Source organism: Gekko japonicus, unplaced genomic scaffold, assembly GCF_001447785.1.
Source record: "Gekko japonicus isolate JY-2015 unplaced genomic scaffold, Gekko_japonicus_V1.1 scaffold853, whole genome shotgun sequence".
Taxonomy (NCBI): domain Eukaryota; kingdom Metazoa; phylum Chordata; class Lepidosauria; order Squamata; family Gekkonidae; genus Gekko; species Gekko japonicus.
Window position 1 is genome coordinate 611,494 of NW_015164210.1, and position 15,826 is coordinate 627,319.

Consider the following 15,826-nt stretch of genomic DNA (forward strand, 5'->3'; position numbering starts at 1 on the left):
GGGCTCTCCGCTCGCCCCTCGCTGTTTCCCTTCCCCCTCCCCCTCCCAACCTGGCGGCCCAACCCGGCGGCCCTCCCCTCTCCCCCAGGCGGCGGCGGCGGGCGAGGTCGCCCCCCGGCCCGGCTCCGAGGTGGAGAGGCCTGTCCTCCCCCCCCTTTGCCGGGCTCGGTGGCGGCTGGCGAGGCCCGTACCCTCTAAGCTGAGTTAGTGTGAGCTAGCTCACAGTTTGTTAGCCTCCGGCTCACACATTTTTGTCTTCGCTCAGGAAGGGATGGCTGCAGAGCAAACTACTTTATGCAGGAGCCAAATCGCTGGCTCACAACTTTAATGCCAGTAAGCTCACAAAGTAGAATTTTTGCTCACAAGACTCCACAGCTTAGAGGGAAGCAGTGGTTTGGAGAACACTGAGCTGTTTTACTCAGCTGGGCAAACATGCCAGGATGTCTCCAAACAACATAGGCTACAGCTCAGTTCTCACCTGTAGAAGCCATCAAGGCTTCCTGCATCACTGGGAGAGGTTTCCCCTCCACGTGCAGTTCAAGCAGTATGCTGACTGAGACGTCTACCAGTGTCTCTTCTTATACTGTGCTGAACAGGGGAGGGCTGGTGGCTCTATACCTGTGGGACTTCCGGCCTGCTAACGTTGAAGAAGAGGCAGAGTCAGCACACGGCTAAGGGACAGTGGTAAGCTCAGAGGGACTTCCGGCCTGCTAACATTGAAGAAGAGGCAGAGTTAGCACACGGCTAAGGGACAGTGGTAAGCTCAGAGGGTCTGGAGCCTTGGTTTGTGAGTGTGATGGATAGACAAAAGCCCTTCCCCTTCCTGAAAAACACCAATCCCCTTTTGTCCTGTTTGGCGTGTGAGCAGGCAGCCAATTAGGATCCCTGGATGGGCTGGAGGAGCCAGATGGGAGGCGGGAGCAAGAGAGAAAAGGCTGTTACACTGTCAGCTCAGGCAGACAGGGCCTGAACCTTCAGAGAAAGAGAGGCTGGAGGGAAGGATTCTGTCTCAGTTTGCCCCTTGTGTAGGCAGGCTACACCAGTGAAGGTGCAGAGACAGGGTTTACGCCGCTGGAGTTTTAGGTGTCTCAGAAGACTCTGGAAGTCTCAGAATCTGTCTTTGGTGATACACCAGCCTAGCTTGAGGAAGTGACTGAATCGATCTCGAAGCCCCGGTTTCTGAGGGAAACTAGTGGAAGATCTGTCACTTCTGAGAGGAGCTCACGTTTACCGTATGAGAATCCTGAAGCTGAGGGGAGGTCAATATTCACCTCAAGAATACAAACTAGGTTGCTAACTGCACTCTGTATGCCTAAATTGTTCAGTTTAACCTTATGAATGAATGGGCCCAGAAAGACTGTGCTAAACCTGAAAACAATTTCTATCCTTCTTTTTGAACCACCTTATTTCCCCATCCCTGAGTGTAAATAAAAGTTACTGTTCTTCTTCTGTTTCCTGCACAGGCGCAGAACTTATATTATTCAGAAGCCATTGGGTTGGGTCTGTCAAGTGGAGAGTTGGGGTAGAGACCACACTGGTTGAATTTTACATTACACTACCTGTTTAAATGTGATTTTTAAAAACTCCTTCACAGTGGGGCAAGCACAAACCAGAGATTTCCAGATTAAATGTAATCCATAAACCTGGAAATAATTAAGAGATAAAGTGAACAGAACAATTAGGAACTGAGGAGATGCTCTAATTTCAAGTATCTCTCCTTCATCACCATTAGATGGGCTGGGAGCCACATTCTACCATGGCCTGGGTGAGAAGCTCCACCGCCAACTAGATCCAATGTTGGCTGGCAGCACAATTGTTGGAAAGGCTATTTCCTCTTGACTCACTGCAATCCCCACATGGGTAGCAGCAGTAAGAAGTGGGAAGAAGCTTCAAAAACAGGAGCCCTCAATGTCTCTCTTAACTATTCCATTACTAAGACATTAGCTAGAAGCCAAGTTCCATCTGAACTCAACTTTCTTATACTGATTTAACCTACTGTAAACCACATCAGAGATTAACTAATCAAAAGACAGGGCAGATTTTACACACACACACACACACACACAAATTTAAGGATCTCCCAGAGTCCTTCATACAGTAGCACACCAAGAAGCAAGCCTTTAAGACTGTTACAGCAACATAAGCATGCAGCTCAGTTTTCTAACAAATTCTAAAAGCACATCTGTGAAAAATAATGTTTCAAAATCCATTATGGTTGGGAAGCCCCATCATCATGTCTGCCCATAAATTAAGCTACCCATGCTCAAGTTAACTATGGTTTATGCTAATTAAGGCTCCCTCGCAACATGGTTTGAAGCTGATTAGTAAATCCAGGTTAGCGTTACGTGTAATAACACTGGAAACAAGATGCTTCTTAACCACAGTTAAGACCTACAAAGGGAGGAATTGATACTAGACATCGGAGGAACTGGAAGAAGAGAACTCTTCTCAGAAATCTGTCCCTGATCTTCTTCTCATGGATCTGCCCCCAGTCTCTTAACTACTGAAGACCACGTCTGCACCAACTTAGGTGTAGTTCTAATATTTTTTTTAAACCGAAAAGCAGTCACAATCAAGGGAAATATAAAAGTAGGGTTTCCACTTTGGTTTTTCTTAGTGGAAAAGTACAGGTTTGTTTGTTTGTTTGTTTTAAACAGGCAAGAATCCCAATACTTGTGTACGTCTGAAAGGGGTCTGAAGTGTGCCCAGATAGCGATATGCTCAGGTCAGGCTCCTGACTGGGCAGAAAAGAAAATTTTGTAGGCAGGAGACAAAAAAAATACCAGGCAATTTTTTTTAACAAGAAATAGAAAATAACGCACTTTATTTTTCTGCATGTGTGTTTCAATATACAGACCTGCATCAAGGACAGAAACCAGAGGACCTTGCAAGAATGGCATCCGTCAACACCACTCACTGGAATGAAACTGCACCCGTCTACCAGTACCTTGGTTTTCAAGTGCAGAAGATTTACCCTTTTCATGACAACTGGAACACTGCCTGCTTTGTTATTCTGATCGTATTTATATTTACTGTAATATGTTTGGTGGTGCTTGCTTTTTTATACGAGCTACTTGACTGCTGCTGCTGCGCAAAAAATAAAACCATGAAAGACTTAGAGAACGAACCTAATCCGGTTAGATCTTTGATGGAAAGCTTCAGGAAACGCGAAAGGGAAGTGGTGTAGAGGCGGACTGAGGGATCACCAGCCTCTGCATTGACACATGTGTTCAACATTGTAACGAAACCTCTTGCGTTGTAAGACCGAGCGAGTCAGATTCTGCTCAGCCTTAAATATCAGTATTAGCAATGTCTTTTGTTCACTGTTGGATAGAAACTGGAAGGGTTCAAAGAACGCTTCATAATGGGCGACCAGTCACAGTGTTGTGTGAAAATGAGCAATTTTTTTTGTTTTTAATGGACTGCTGTCGATTAGAATTGATGACTCCAGTAAAATTTTGTTTGTATGATCAATTTACCCATTGTTTAATTGTCATGATCCTGGTTTGACACTATCAAACTCCCAACAAGGAAAAAATGTTAACATTAATTACATACACCTGAGCACATTCAACTCCACTGGAGATTCTAAACATGTTATCTCAGTCTTTATACTTCTGAAGTACTTAGGCATCACTGCTCCAGGGAACTTGTAAAACCACAGAATCACAAGGTTTATAGTTGCACCACAGACCTGACAACCATGCAGCTTCACCCTGACACTAGCAAGTTTCCTCATTTAAGGAACGGGTGGGAGGTTGTTAAAAAAAAAAGGTGTTTTGTTTTGTTTTCCAGGGTGTGGGAAATCCCTTCTTTGTACCTATAAACAGACAAGGAAGGATCTCTGCTGACATCAAAGCAACCATACTTTCTCCCCACTGACATGGACAAATACAAAACGGTACAAGAAAGTTGGGTCTGGCTATAAAAAATGGCGGCCCTGTTAAGGGCCCCCGACCCCCATTGTAATGATCACTCTTTTGGTGACATCCTGATATCACTACACTGTGCCCACTGGTCCCCACACCCCTACTGCCAGCCAGTAACGGAGGAGTAGGGACAGGGAAACACAGAGCATTACAATAGTGCCAGGACATGCCATTTTCAGCCAGGACATGCCATTTTCAGCAGTAGCCTCGTGTAGCATATAATCCCATCCTCTGACTTCTCTGGGAGCTGCGGGTGTGTGTGCAAATATTGAGCTGATCTTGCGGGGGGAGGGGGGGTTGCGGCTGTACACTAGGGAATCCTAGTGAGGCCTCAGCACTGAATGGCCAGTGCAAGTTCCAGGTGTTCAGATAAGTTGACAGTTTTCTCTTTCAGCTTCAGGAGCTTCAGTACTATTATGCTTCCTTTGCTACTAAGCCCTGAAATTATATCCTCATGACTTGAAGGATGGGCAACTATGCACTAGTAGGTGCCTAGAATCTGAACAGAGTGCTGAGGCGTGCTTGATTATACAACACAACAGCACGACTGTATTCCACTGTGCTGTTATGAGTGCCCAAGAGGATTCCTGGCCTGCTCCTAACTTGCTTCCTTGAACTCCTGCCAGCAACTTAAAAAAATCTCCACCTCCAGAAACAGAAATCTCCTGGCGAGTAGATGGGTACCAGGAAAAGTGGAAGCTCATCCTACAAATCCTCTCTTTCATAGGCTCCTTCCATTTATATTATTTCTAGGGCTACAATATGTGGGAAATCTGGAACCAGAGTATGGTCTTCTTTACAAAGCCTTTTCTTCTGAAAGTCGTTTCCTTTTGTCTTCTAAAAGTGCCAGAAATCTGAACTACTTCACTCAATCTTTAATTGCACAGCCAAAAGGATAGGAACCTTAATAACGAAATATGACAACATGGAGATACTTCCCCAGGATGACTCTATACAGCAAGCTCCCAGTTGTACTTGAAAAGATAAAGAAGCCTTGAAAACAAGGGTGCCAAAAGAAAGGGAAGAGTATGACAAGGCGGGGGGGGGGGGACACAGGGAAAAATTATGTAAGCCAGTGTCACCAGTCTAGAATTCAAAATGACCTGACACAGTCCCAAAAGATTTTATTTTTTCATGTCACACAGGCAGTTGCCAACACCATCTTCTGTGGAAATGCAAATAATTTCCCATTATGTTACTAAAAACAATACCGAAAAGCACATCATTCATCCCTTTACAGGCTTTCAACAGACAGCCTTTGTGAAAAGTTACATTAAATAGCAGTTTTGCCCACTGCTAGAATACTTCTTGTTGGAACGTTCAAAGCGTTTTGCATACCTCTCCTTACAAAAGCCTTGTTAAAACAGGCTCCTGCAAGTGGGGATGAGAGACGATCAGGTGTTGTGAGACACCGGCTTAAATAAAGTGACCACAGTTTATGGCTGGTTATATTAGAAAGATGGACTTCCCAGTTCACACCCTTAGACCCTAATCTACCCCTGAATCATATGCACTAGGGGTGTGCATTTGAATCTACCTGAGCCAAAAAAACCCTGAAAAATACCATATTGGTATTCTTGGGGTATATTTCGGCTTCCCAAATGTATCTGGGTTTTCGGGGGGGGGGGGGAATCCTGAGAAAATCTGGAATATCTCTGGGAATTGCCAGTAGATCCGAAAAGAGCAAGAGGCAGGCGCAGCTTGCTCCCACCTCTCAGCTGTTTGTCAGGCTTCTACAGTCCCTTTACACCTTAAAGAGGCTGTAGAAGACAGGCCCCACCAGCTCAGCTTGGGGCTGGCTAGCTTCTCCTGCAGCCCGGTTTAAACCGGGCTGCAAAAGAAGTCAGCCCAGGATCAGCCTCGGCTGGGGCTGGCTCCTCTTGCAGCTCGGTTTAAACCAAGCTGCAAGAGAAGTCAGCCAAGACCGGCCGGGGCGAAGGGAGCTGAGAACTCCCCTCCACCTTGGCTTGGCATTGGCTTCTCTTGTAGTCCAGTCTAAACTGGGCTGCAAGAGAAGGCAGCCCAGGATCAGCTGTACTGGACCCCAAAAATTCGGGATTTCCAAAAAATCCTGGATCCAAATACTGCACTAGTATTGGGATCTGCGATTTTTTGGAAAACTTCCATTTTTTCCCAGTTCAATATACCTGACCCAGAAAAAAACAGGGGGGACTGCACACCCCTAATATGTACGTAATCAACTACTGATATTTGTTCTATAGCACTTATCTCACCTTTCTCCATAATGTTATTCTCCACATATTAGATTTACTACATATGCATAAACCAGAAGATATCAAAACAAACAAACCCCATAGCAGCTTCACAGCCACAGATGTGCTACAAGGATGATCCAGAAAATACTGTCACACCCTGTAGGAGCTGGACTAAAATTCCAGTAAGTTAGCGCTTCCATAAGAGCCATTTTTAAATGGAAAAATGAACTTTCAATTGATACTCTCTCAAAGCTGCTTAGGTTAAAGAAAAATAATCTCAGAATGACATTCTTAGGAAGTCACCTATGAAATTAACTGAAGGCGATTTTAAGGGGGAAACATGGAAGAATACATGCTTAAATCTAAAAAACCCTCCATTTTTGTCCCCCTCACAAACCTGCATTTTGTTTTGAGCTTGATGATCCACCTTGTTCGACCTTGGATTTCTTCTTTTTAGAAGAGGAGGAATCAGAAGATGGTGCTGGGCGCTTTTCTACAGCAGGCGTGGAGAGTGCTCGTTTCTTGAAAAGTTCTCGTTCTCTTAACAAGCTGGGATCCATAATTCTGTTGAGAGAAAAAACATTTTATATCAATATGCCAAAATAGTGCTTGATTTCAGTATTGCAATTTTGAAGAAACACAGGATAGAGATATGTTTTGTTCCTCAACTATAGATCTTCGCCAGGGCTGTATTATAAGACTAGCTAGATTTCGGCAAGATTCTGGGATCCTTCCACTGGAATCACTATATCAGGTACCAATATATTAGCAGATGTATTCTTTCCCTGCTAAGGCAGGGACGAAACAGGAGGGGGGGGGGAAACTGGAAAGGATAAAGCTCAGGCCACTGAAAGTGAAGCTGCCAAAATAAAATTCAAGCTGTATTTTCATCTAACATCTAGTGGGGACTTGTATTCCGCTCCATTATTATTATGGTACACTGGGACTTTCACCAGCTCGTTACATTGCCTAGGTATATATTCCTTCAAACAAGCTTTTAAGGCCATCTCTCTTTACTAACTGAACAATGGAGCAGGGGTTTCCAGGAAGCAGCAGAGCAAGTTTAGAAAGGGTACCAAGAAAAAAAAAGGTCAAACTCCTAGAAACAGAAGAATGTATCAAGAAAATAATAAATGCAGCTAGACAATGGGGGAGGCTCCTGAAACTCTTTTCAGAGCAATTCCAGAAAGGCTGGTGTGTTGGTGTGTTGTAGTAAAATTATACTAGAGTCTGGCAGCACTTTAAAGACTAACATGAGCTTTCCAGATACGGGCAGGAAAATGCGGGGGGGAAGCGTGGCTGTTTGCCCCGGAGCAAAATAACGCGCGGTTGCGCAATCAGACATCCCGTAGAGGTCCCGTGGTTAGGGGGGAGGTGCTAATCACACGGGTTTAACCCCTTCTAGAGCTGCAGAGGAATGCAAACTGTGTCCTCCGTCCGGTCCCCTCCAGGAGGAGCTTCAGCTGGGCCGCCCTCCCACCACACACACCCCTGCACCTCCCCCTCTGCCGCCCGGTGCAGAGAGTTCCTCTCAAGCAGGCCGAGCCAGGAGTGGGGTACGGAAAAGAGGAGGGGGCTGTGTTGTTCGTTTTTAAACGAAGTGTGCACATATGTCGTTGGGTGCTTGTGCGCATCCCGTGGAGACTTGGGGGGGGGAACCTTTTAGCGATGGGACATGGGTGGGCGCCGGATGCCACGACCTACCACCGGAAACGCGATCAGGCACCCGCCCTTGCCCCGCGGTTTCCGGAAACTAGTACCTCGGAGGTACTAGTTTTTTACCCCACATCTTTGGCAGGAAGCCTCGGGTTCGCCACAGGAGCTCTACGCTTCCCAGATGTGGCGCTGTGATCATGCCCGGAAAATCCGCCTATCTTCTGTCTCTGTAGCGTGGCTAATGCTCCGTGTGACCACAGCCCTTATTTACTTACTTTTGTGAGACAATTACAACTTACTAATAATTATGTTTAGCATTTATATAGAGCTTTACTAGGATCAAAGTTCTTCACAAACATTGCCTTGGTAATATGTAAAACAACCCTATAAATAACCATTATTGCCGATTTGAGGGTGAGACAGTGGCTTGCTCACAATCGTATGTGAGTTCAATGGAAAATGTGGGATTTGAATCAGTGCCTTCCCACATCACACATAGCAACTTCAATAGACCATCTTTCTATGTTACAGGGGCCCCATATTGTTAGAGGTGTAGGCTCAAAACTGAGACTGAAGCAAGGCTAACTAGAAAGCTAAGAAGCTGTAGGTGCCTTCCAAGAGCATTTATCAAAAATCAATAGCCTCTGACTTGCGCTTAGGTAATCAAGAAATACATCTTGAAGCCTTGAAAGCCAGAAACTTTTGACTCACCCTCCATTTCATTCCAGGATGATCACATACAACAGCAGGGCTGGTATCCCAGCTGGGAAGAGTTCACAAAGTCCCATAGGGAAATACAGTGAACATTACAATGAAGTTAGCTGTGAACAGATGGATGCCGGAATGAAATTCAGTGGCATTTAGGATGACTTCTTACAGCCTTATGAAATTTGATATTAATACCTGTTCCTAACTTCTTGGACGAAACCTTTTTGGTTTTGCTTTCCTCTCTCTCTTCCATTTGCCTCCCATCTTCTATGGAACCTTCTATTCATGCCCCCCCCCCCCAATTTGGGGCACACAGGATAGTGAGTTTAACGGGAGGGAGTGACAGTTTGACAACAAGTGTTTTATACTTTATATTTTTCAAAGCAGCAATACAAATTGTAAGCAGTCACGGTGAATTATTTGAATTGCTTCTGGACAACTGTATGATGAATATGGGGGTGTCTCTAGTGGAGCAGCCCGGGGCAAGTCAATATCTCCTCAACAGCAGCTCTTTCCTAAGGCAAAGCTATTGGTCAACCCTACAGGATTGTTGTAAAGACTGCTGATCACAGGCCAACAAGTTTTAACGCACTGCTTGCGGGCACACCAATCCATCGAACACAGCCTTCCCCCCCGCGCTCTTCCTTACAATTGTGGTTTGAGCAATGAGCCGCCCACTCTTTGAGACCCCCCACTCGTCATCATCTCTTTCTCCAGGACTGCACTTCCTTCCGAGTTTAAGACTATACAAAAATACCGAAATCGGTGCTGTCTTATTAACGTGCCCAGAAGTCTCCACCCTCTCCCCACCGCCTCCCCGTGTCGGGGCTGTTTCCACACAGCGAAGGGACCCCCGCCTGAGAGGAAACGGGTGGTTTGTCTGAAGCGGCAGAGCTCGAGGAGTTGACCGGGACCCCTGACTGGGCAGGAGGGAGCCGCGTTCTCGCCCCTTTCCCCCCAACGGAGCGACGGCTCCCGCCAAGCCCGACCCCGGGGCTGCGCGCGCACCTGCTCACTCACCTCGCGCACGGGGACACCCCAACGGCGAGGGGCACGGAGGGAGCGCAAGCAGCCCACGGAGCCCAGAGGCTCCCGCTTCCCTATTGGCTCAGGCGCCTACCGCCGGGCTTCCACCACACTTCCCATCTTGCCCGTCGCGCGTCGACGTGGTTTTGCGTCACCGTCGCGCAAAGTGTTTTGAAACAAAAACGCGGAAGAACAGATTCTCTGTTGCTACAGCAACTGCAGGAAGTGTGGGGGAAGGAGCATGCGCAAAGCGGAACGCCCGCTCGCTTTTGTTTTGATTCGTTTCCTTCCGAGACCCATATAACTGCCTCAGCGATCTTAGGGAGAGAAGGTTGTGACTCCCAGGAACTTCAAAACAGCGCAGAATTACGGAGTGTGTGTGTGGGACAGCTGGAGCCTTCCTTCACTAATAATAAATTTCAAGCATCCCCTGGAGTTGCCAACTAATTCCAGCTTCGGAAATTCCTGTCGGTTTGGGGCAGTGCTTTGACAAGGGGCCCTTTGTGGGTGGATGAGCTCAGCGGATACGTAAGGCAATAGAGTCTAACCTACAAAACTTCCATTTCCCCCAGAGAACTGTTCTCTGGCGATCATTTGCAAGATTTAAAGGACCCTCCAGCTAATCGGTGGGCCATGTATTCCCTGCCAATCAGCTGAAGGGCTGTAGTGGTTAAGTGCTGGGACTCTAATCTGGGAGAACCGGGTTTGATTCCCCACTCCTTCGCGTGCACCTGCTGGATGACCTTGGGCATAGTTATGATAAGAGCTGTTCTTGAAAAAGCAGTTTCTGTCAAGAGTTCTCTCAGCCCCACCTACCTCACAGGATGTCTGTTGTGGGGAGGGGAAAGGAAAGGAGTTTGTAAGCTGCTCTGAGACTCCCTTGGGTAGTGAAGGGTGGGGTATAAATCCAATCTCCTCTTCTTCAAATCTTGCAGGAGGGGCGGAGAGGGAGTGTACCACCCCCCGCTTCTTCTCAAAAGCACTTTAAGGATCCCTTTATATGCTTTTGGGAAGAAGCGGTGGATTTAAGGAAGGGGGCAGAGCCCCCAATAGCCCCACTAAAGCTACAGGTTAGAGAAACAGTCAAAGGTCTAGCACAGCATCTGACCACCAGTCATAACACCAGCTTGGGCAACTGCTCTGCCTCAAGGGAAGGCCATGCCTCACGGAAATGGGAGTGAAAAGATGCTCAGCGGTGGCCTCCAACATATCCAAAATGGAGCTTAAGCATCAATAGTATTAACTAATTTGGAAGCTACCACACAGGCAATTGCAGCAAGCAACTGGAGAATTTGCTTCCATAATCCTGCCCCAGTAATTATCCCTTTTCCTGCTAATCTGCCCATCGTATGTTTTGAGAGTTAACAGCTTTTGCTCCTTAAAACTAGAGGTGGCTTATAAATTAACCTATTTAGGTCTTCAATTTTAAGGATCCTATTTCCATCCATAGGATCATAGAGTTGGAAGGGATCTCCACGGTCATCTAGTCCAACCCCTTGCACAATGCAGGAAATTCACAGCTACCTCCCCCCCACAACCCCCGTGACCCCTGCTCCGTGCCCAGAAGCTGGCCAAAACAAAAACAAACCCTCCAGGATCCTTGGCCAAACTGGCCCAGCCACAGTAAGGGAGAAGGCAGGGCTTGGCTTCCTTTACCTCCACTATTTATATTCATACTCCACATTAGATATGAGGGAATAAATGTGCATCTAATAAATACACACACAACCAATGTCTAGTTTAACCCAGTCGGGGATGGCAGCATGAGACAGTAGAAAAGAGCAAGGGTCCAGTAGCACCTTAAAGACTAACAAAATGAGCTTTTGTGAGTCACTGCTCACTTCTTCAGATACAGCTAGAATGTGAGTCCATCTGTGATTTCAGATGCCAAATGACATTAGCAGGCAAATGACAATAGAACATGTGACTGGATTTGGTATGATATGCAGAGAGGTAGTCGGCATGGAGAAATCAGTATGAGACAGCTATCAACATAAAACCAAGTGGAACTTCCCTATACTATGATAGGTAAAGGTAAAAGTTTCCCTTTCTCGAAAGCTAGTGAAATCCGACTCTAGGAGGCGGTGCTCATCTCCGTTTCCGAGCCGAAGGGCCAGCACTGTCCAAATGACTAAATGCCGAGGTGCACGGAATGCTGTTCTTCCCACCAAAGCAGTAGCTATTTATCTACTTGCAGTTTCTTGCTTTCGAACTGCTAGGTTGGCAGGAGCTGGGGCCAGAGACGGGAGCTCACTCCTTCACATGGCACTAGGGTCTTGAACTGCCGAACTACAGACATTTCAGTCTGCAGCTCAGCGTCTTAACCTCTGAGCCACCACGGCATACAAGGATAGTACACTCATAAAATATCAGATGTAGCAGGGCAGCTGAGTCAGGGCAAAAGGAGAAAACAGACATTTCCTCAAAAAAAAGAGGACTATCCTCTGAAACAATGGGGAAAAAACCCACCCACATCTGACTATGTACCACAAGAAGTTCCCAATTTCTGGACATTTGGAAGTGAAGCCAGGGGACCTCAGCAGGATATAATGACACAGAGTCTACCCTCCAAAGCAGCCTTTTTTCTCAGGGCAACTGATCTCTGTAGTCTGGATATGAGTTGTAATTCAAGAAGCTCTCATATCCTCAGTGATATGAGCTACAGATCCTTATATTCACAAATTATTTGGGGAATATGGAGAACAGAGAAAAGGTCAAAGTGGGTAGGGATGAAGAGATACATTGGGATTTATTTAGAGGAAAAGCCAAGGCTGAAGTAAGTGGTAATCCTTTCAGAATGTCTTTAAATGTTAGAGACTTTTTGAAAATTGACTCATCTGTTTAATCATAAATGAAACCTTGATATTCATAATGGCACTGAACACCGACTTTTCATTGCAAACAAATTTAAATTTATAAAGAAGTGCCAAAATTCACCAAAACTAAACAAAAAGCGTTAACAATAATGAAAGAAAAGTGACTACAGGTTGCTTATGCACCACAACAATATCTTGTTAGGTCATTAATTTCCCATATGACTAGCATATTTAGAAATAGTAATAAACATAAAGAATACGGGAATTGGCTGACTATACTGCAGTGGTCTGGCTGGTTACGTGCACTCATCTTGGAAGCGTATTCAGAACATGGCCCCACTATAATTCACATGGAAATTCTTCAGTGCATATGGTGAAAGGAATGACTTTGCAGCAACAGACAACCTGGCTTAAGCCATCCATTATTTTTCGTCTACTTTCATTGCTTGGGGGCTCCGGCTTTGGACTTGAGAAGTCTTGTATGTAGGAAGAGGTTAAAGAATGAGGAGATGTCTTCTGAAAAATTCAGTTTTCCTTCAGTATTTCATTTTTTAAAATGGAATATCCATATATTGCCCAGTTTGTTTTCATTACGGCTAACAGAAGTAAACAAATAAACTCCAAAGGCTTCAATCCAGGTTTTAAATATACATATTTTCAAGTTCAGCCAAAAAGACCTTTGCTTCCTCCTCCCTTTGATTTTTTAGAAGTCCTAACATGAGGAGCAGGTCCCTGTGAAGTTCCAAACCATTCTGGTAACTTCCTTTTTGAAGGCTGACTTAAGATCTAAAAAAAAGGAGGAGAAAAAAACAACAGTTTTTAACTTCACAAACCATTTTTTCCACACATACTGTTTGGATTCCTACTAACCTGACTTTACTGAGGACATCGCTAGCCACCGTCCTCCAAAGGAGGACTCAAAATGGCTAACAGCAAAGCCTAAAAACAAACCAACTGACAATAAATAATAACCATCACTTTGCCATTCGTAGTGGGAGTAACAGTTGTTGGGTGGTGCCACGTAGTGCCCTCCGTGGTGCCACGTCTTCCCCTCATGTTTGCCAAGCTCTCCAGAAGGTGCATGGGGCCATTTGTAAGGCACGGGTTATTAGGTGGCTACCCTCATTCAAATGAAACTGCTTTCCCCTGGAGGATCAGGAAGACTGGTAAGCACTTGGGCTTTCCTTAAGTCAGTGTTTGGTTCCGTTCCCTCTTCAGGTTTTTCTTTTACCCAGGAAGTGTGAAGAGGGAGGAATTCTGTTTGGCTCCGCCTCCTGCAGCAGCCATGTTTGGGTTTGGCTCTGCCTCCTGTGGCAGCCACTTTGGGGGTGGCGCTCAGCCAATGTTCCCTCTAAGATGTGGAGTCTTGTGAGCAAAAATTCTGCTTTGTGAGCTACCAGCATTAAAGTTGTGAGCGAGCGATCTGGCTATTGCATAAATCAGTTTGCTCTGGAGCCATCCCTTCCTGAGCTAAGACAAAAAGGTGTGAGCCGGAAGCTAAAAAACTGTGAGCTAGCTCACACCAACTCAGCTTAGACGGAACACTGGACTGCTCACCACCCCGTCTCACAATTCCAAAGGTGTCTGCAGGGTCAAAAAAGCTTGGGGACCCCTGAGATAATGCAACACAGAGATGTGTTGTGACGTGTAGTTTGGACCTAGGAGGTAGCCCAAGCCTAACGCGTTATCCTTACGCCATCCCAGAAATAGCTTAACGTCTCTCTGAAGAAGTCCCCGTAGCATGCCAGCCTGCATAGGTTTGACATATAAGAGTCTGGGAAGGCTGTCTTCCCTAAATTCTCATTTGCCACTCAACAGACTCTTCCCCAGCCAACTTAGACATCCATCCATAATTTCCTTAGACACAATGCTGGTAGCAAAATGGCGCCCAAGCCAGATGCCAATTCCAAAACACAGCTGAGGCCATGAACGCCTTTGATTAGACCAAGAACTGATTTGCTATATAATGACATTTTTTAAAACAAGGCGATGAGACACATCCTCCAGCTATAGCAGCATCTGGTTTGTAAGCGTCACCAATGAACATCTTTTGAACACTGATCTTGCCTAATCCTGTGGCAGCTGATTTATGGCCTACGTTTAAACAGAGGTGTCAAACTAATTTGTTACAAGGGCCGGATCTAACATAAATGTCACTTTGTCAGGCCGGGCCGAGTGTGCCGTAAAATGTAATGCCAGGTACCAGAGATATAAACTTTATAAAGGACACAGGCAAACCTGATTAAGGAATTGATTCCTTGCAGTGAAAGCAATTGATTTAGTGGGGAACCCACAAAAGCCTGGGTCTCCCAGGTCCCCCCACCCCCAGTTTTCATCCCTCCTGCATTTCCCACAGAAGCGGTGGGGCTGAGGGGAAGGCCTGACAGAGAGCCTGTTTCCAAAACCTCCAGGGGGTGCTTTTTGTCCACCCGTGATCTCTTTTCCCTCATGGGCTGAGAACAGCACCAGTTGCTCACGGACTGGATAAGAGTCCTGGAAGGGCCAGTTCCGGCCCATGGGCCGTCTGTTTCACACCCCTGGCCTACAGTTTACCTGTGACTGGGAATCTGTAAAGAGGTCTTCCTCCTCAGGGTTGAGTGGAGGCTGATTCCATGATGCTAATTTGATAGAGCTCTGATGGCTCTGGACCTCCTGCTTGATGACGTTAGGGAATGGCTCTTCGCTGCTGCTCTTTGCCTTTGAAAGAAAGGAGAAAAAAAGTGAGATATTCCACTTTTAAAACCATTTAATCTATGCCACCAGAACCAGAAGAGCATGTTCCTGAAAGCTGGGCTATAGAATGAGAATGCCAATCCAAGACTAGCTGGAAAATCTAAATTAAATCAAAGTAAAATGAAGCTGAAACTCATTGTACCAGTTACCCTCCCCAAACCATTCAGAAACGGATACTTGTTCAAATCACAGTGGCAAGATTATTAAAGAGATCTGTCACACCGAAAGCGCCTGCCAGTGGGAAAAGGAACCGCGCTGGCTTCCAGTTTGTCTTCCCGGTGCCATTCAAAGTGGCAGATATGACCTACGAAGCACTAAATGCCTTGGGTAGCTGAAGGTCCGGCTTCTGTCCACATGAATCTACCCGCTTGCTCAGATCATCACCAGAGGCCCTGCCAGGGGCCCTCCCCCGCTTTCTGACTAGATGGGGGCAGAACGGCGTCTTCGAAATGCACCCCCACCCCCACCCCCACCCTTTGGCAGCAGCAACGGAGGTGAAAGGCGGCAGCGGCGAAAAACAACAATGGCGGCTGATATCCGGATGACCAAGACCTGACGGAAGGCGGAGCGAACGCAGGGTGCGAGATGCAGGCGAAGCGGACGCAGGACGGCGCAGCCCGGCTGGAGCCAGAAGGACGTGAGCCGGAAGCTGCAGCCGAAGAAGCAGTCGCGCGCAAAAACACCGAGCCTCCGGGAGAAGGTCGCCGGGCAGCCAGAAAGAAGCCAGAAAAATGACAACATG

General features: G+C 46.4%; 3 protein-coding genes across 3 annotated transcripts in view; 1 reads left to right on the plus strand and 2 right to left on the minus strand.

Annotated features, from left to right (window-relative positions):
* Window positions 1-9,670, minus strand: part of GTF2E2 (general transcription factor IIE subunit 2) — a 34,292-nt gene extending 24,622 nt beyond the window's left edge. The window contains exons 1-2 of the mRNA XM_015408440.1: window positions 9,530-9,670; window positions 6,543-6,709 (exon numbers count right to left, since the gene is read on the minus strand). Coding sequence (XP_015263926.1) covers window positions 6,543-6,705 — 163 coding nt within the window. The 5' untranslated portion in view covers window positions 6,706-6,709; window positions 9,530-9,670. The remainder of the gene's footprint in view (window positions 1-6,542; window positions 6,710-9,529) is intronic.
* SMIM18 (small integral membrane protein 18) lies at window positions 2,894-3,187 on the plus strand. The gene has a single exon (XM_015408441.1). It carries the CDS (start codon window positions 2,894-2,896, stop codon window positions 3,185-3,187), a length of 294 nt encoding a protein of 97 aa, XP_015263927.1.
* A 2,614-nt stretch (window positions 9,671-12,284) lies between the features above and the next one.
* The window catches only part of WRN (Werner syndrome, RecQ helicase-like), a 93,177-nt gene continuing 89,635 nt past the window's right edge, over window positions 12,285-15,826 (minus strand). Inside the window, exons 34-35 of the mRNA XM_015408438.1 lie at window positions 14,905-15,048; window positions 12,285-13,137 (exon numbers count right to left, since the gene is read on the minus strand). Coding sequence (XP_015263924.1) covers window positions 13,015-13,137; window positions 14,905-15,048 — 267 coding nt within the window. The 3' untranslated portion in view covers window positions 12,285-13,014. The remainder of the gene's footprint in view (window positions 13,138-14,904; window positions 15,049-15,826) is intronic.

Bases quoted from the DNA above. Each gene is read 5' to 3' on its own strand.
- SMIM18 (XM_015408441.1), top strand. From the start codon at position 2,894: ATGGCATCCGTCAACACCACTCACTGGAATGAAACTGCACCCGTCTAC.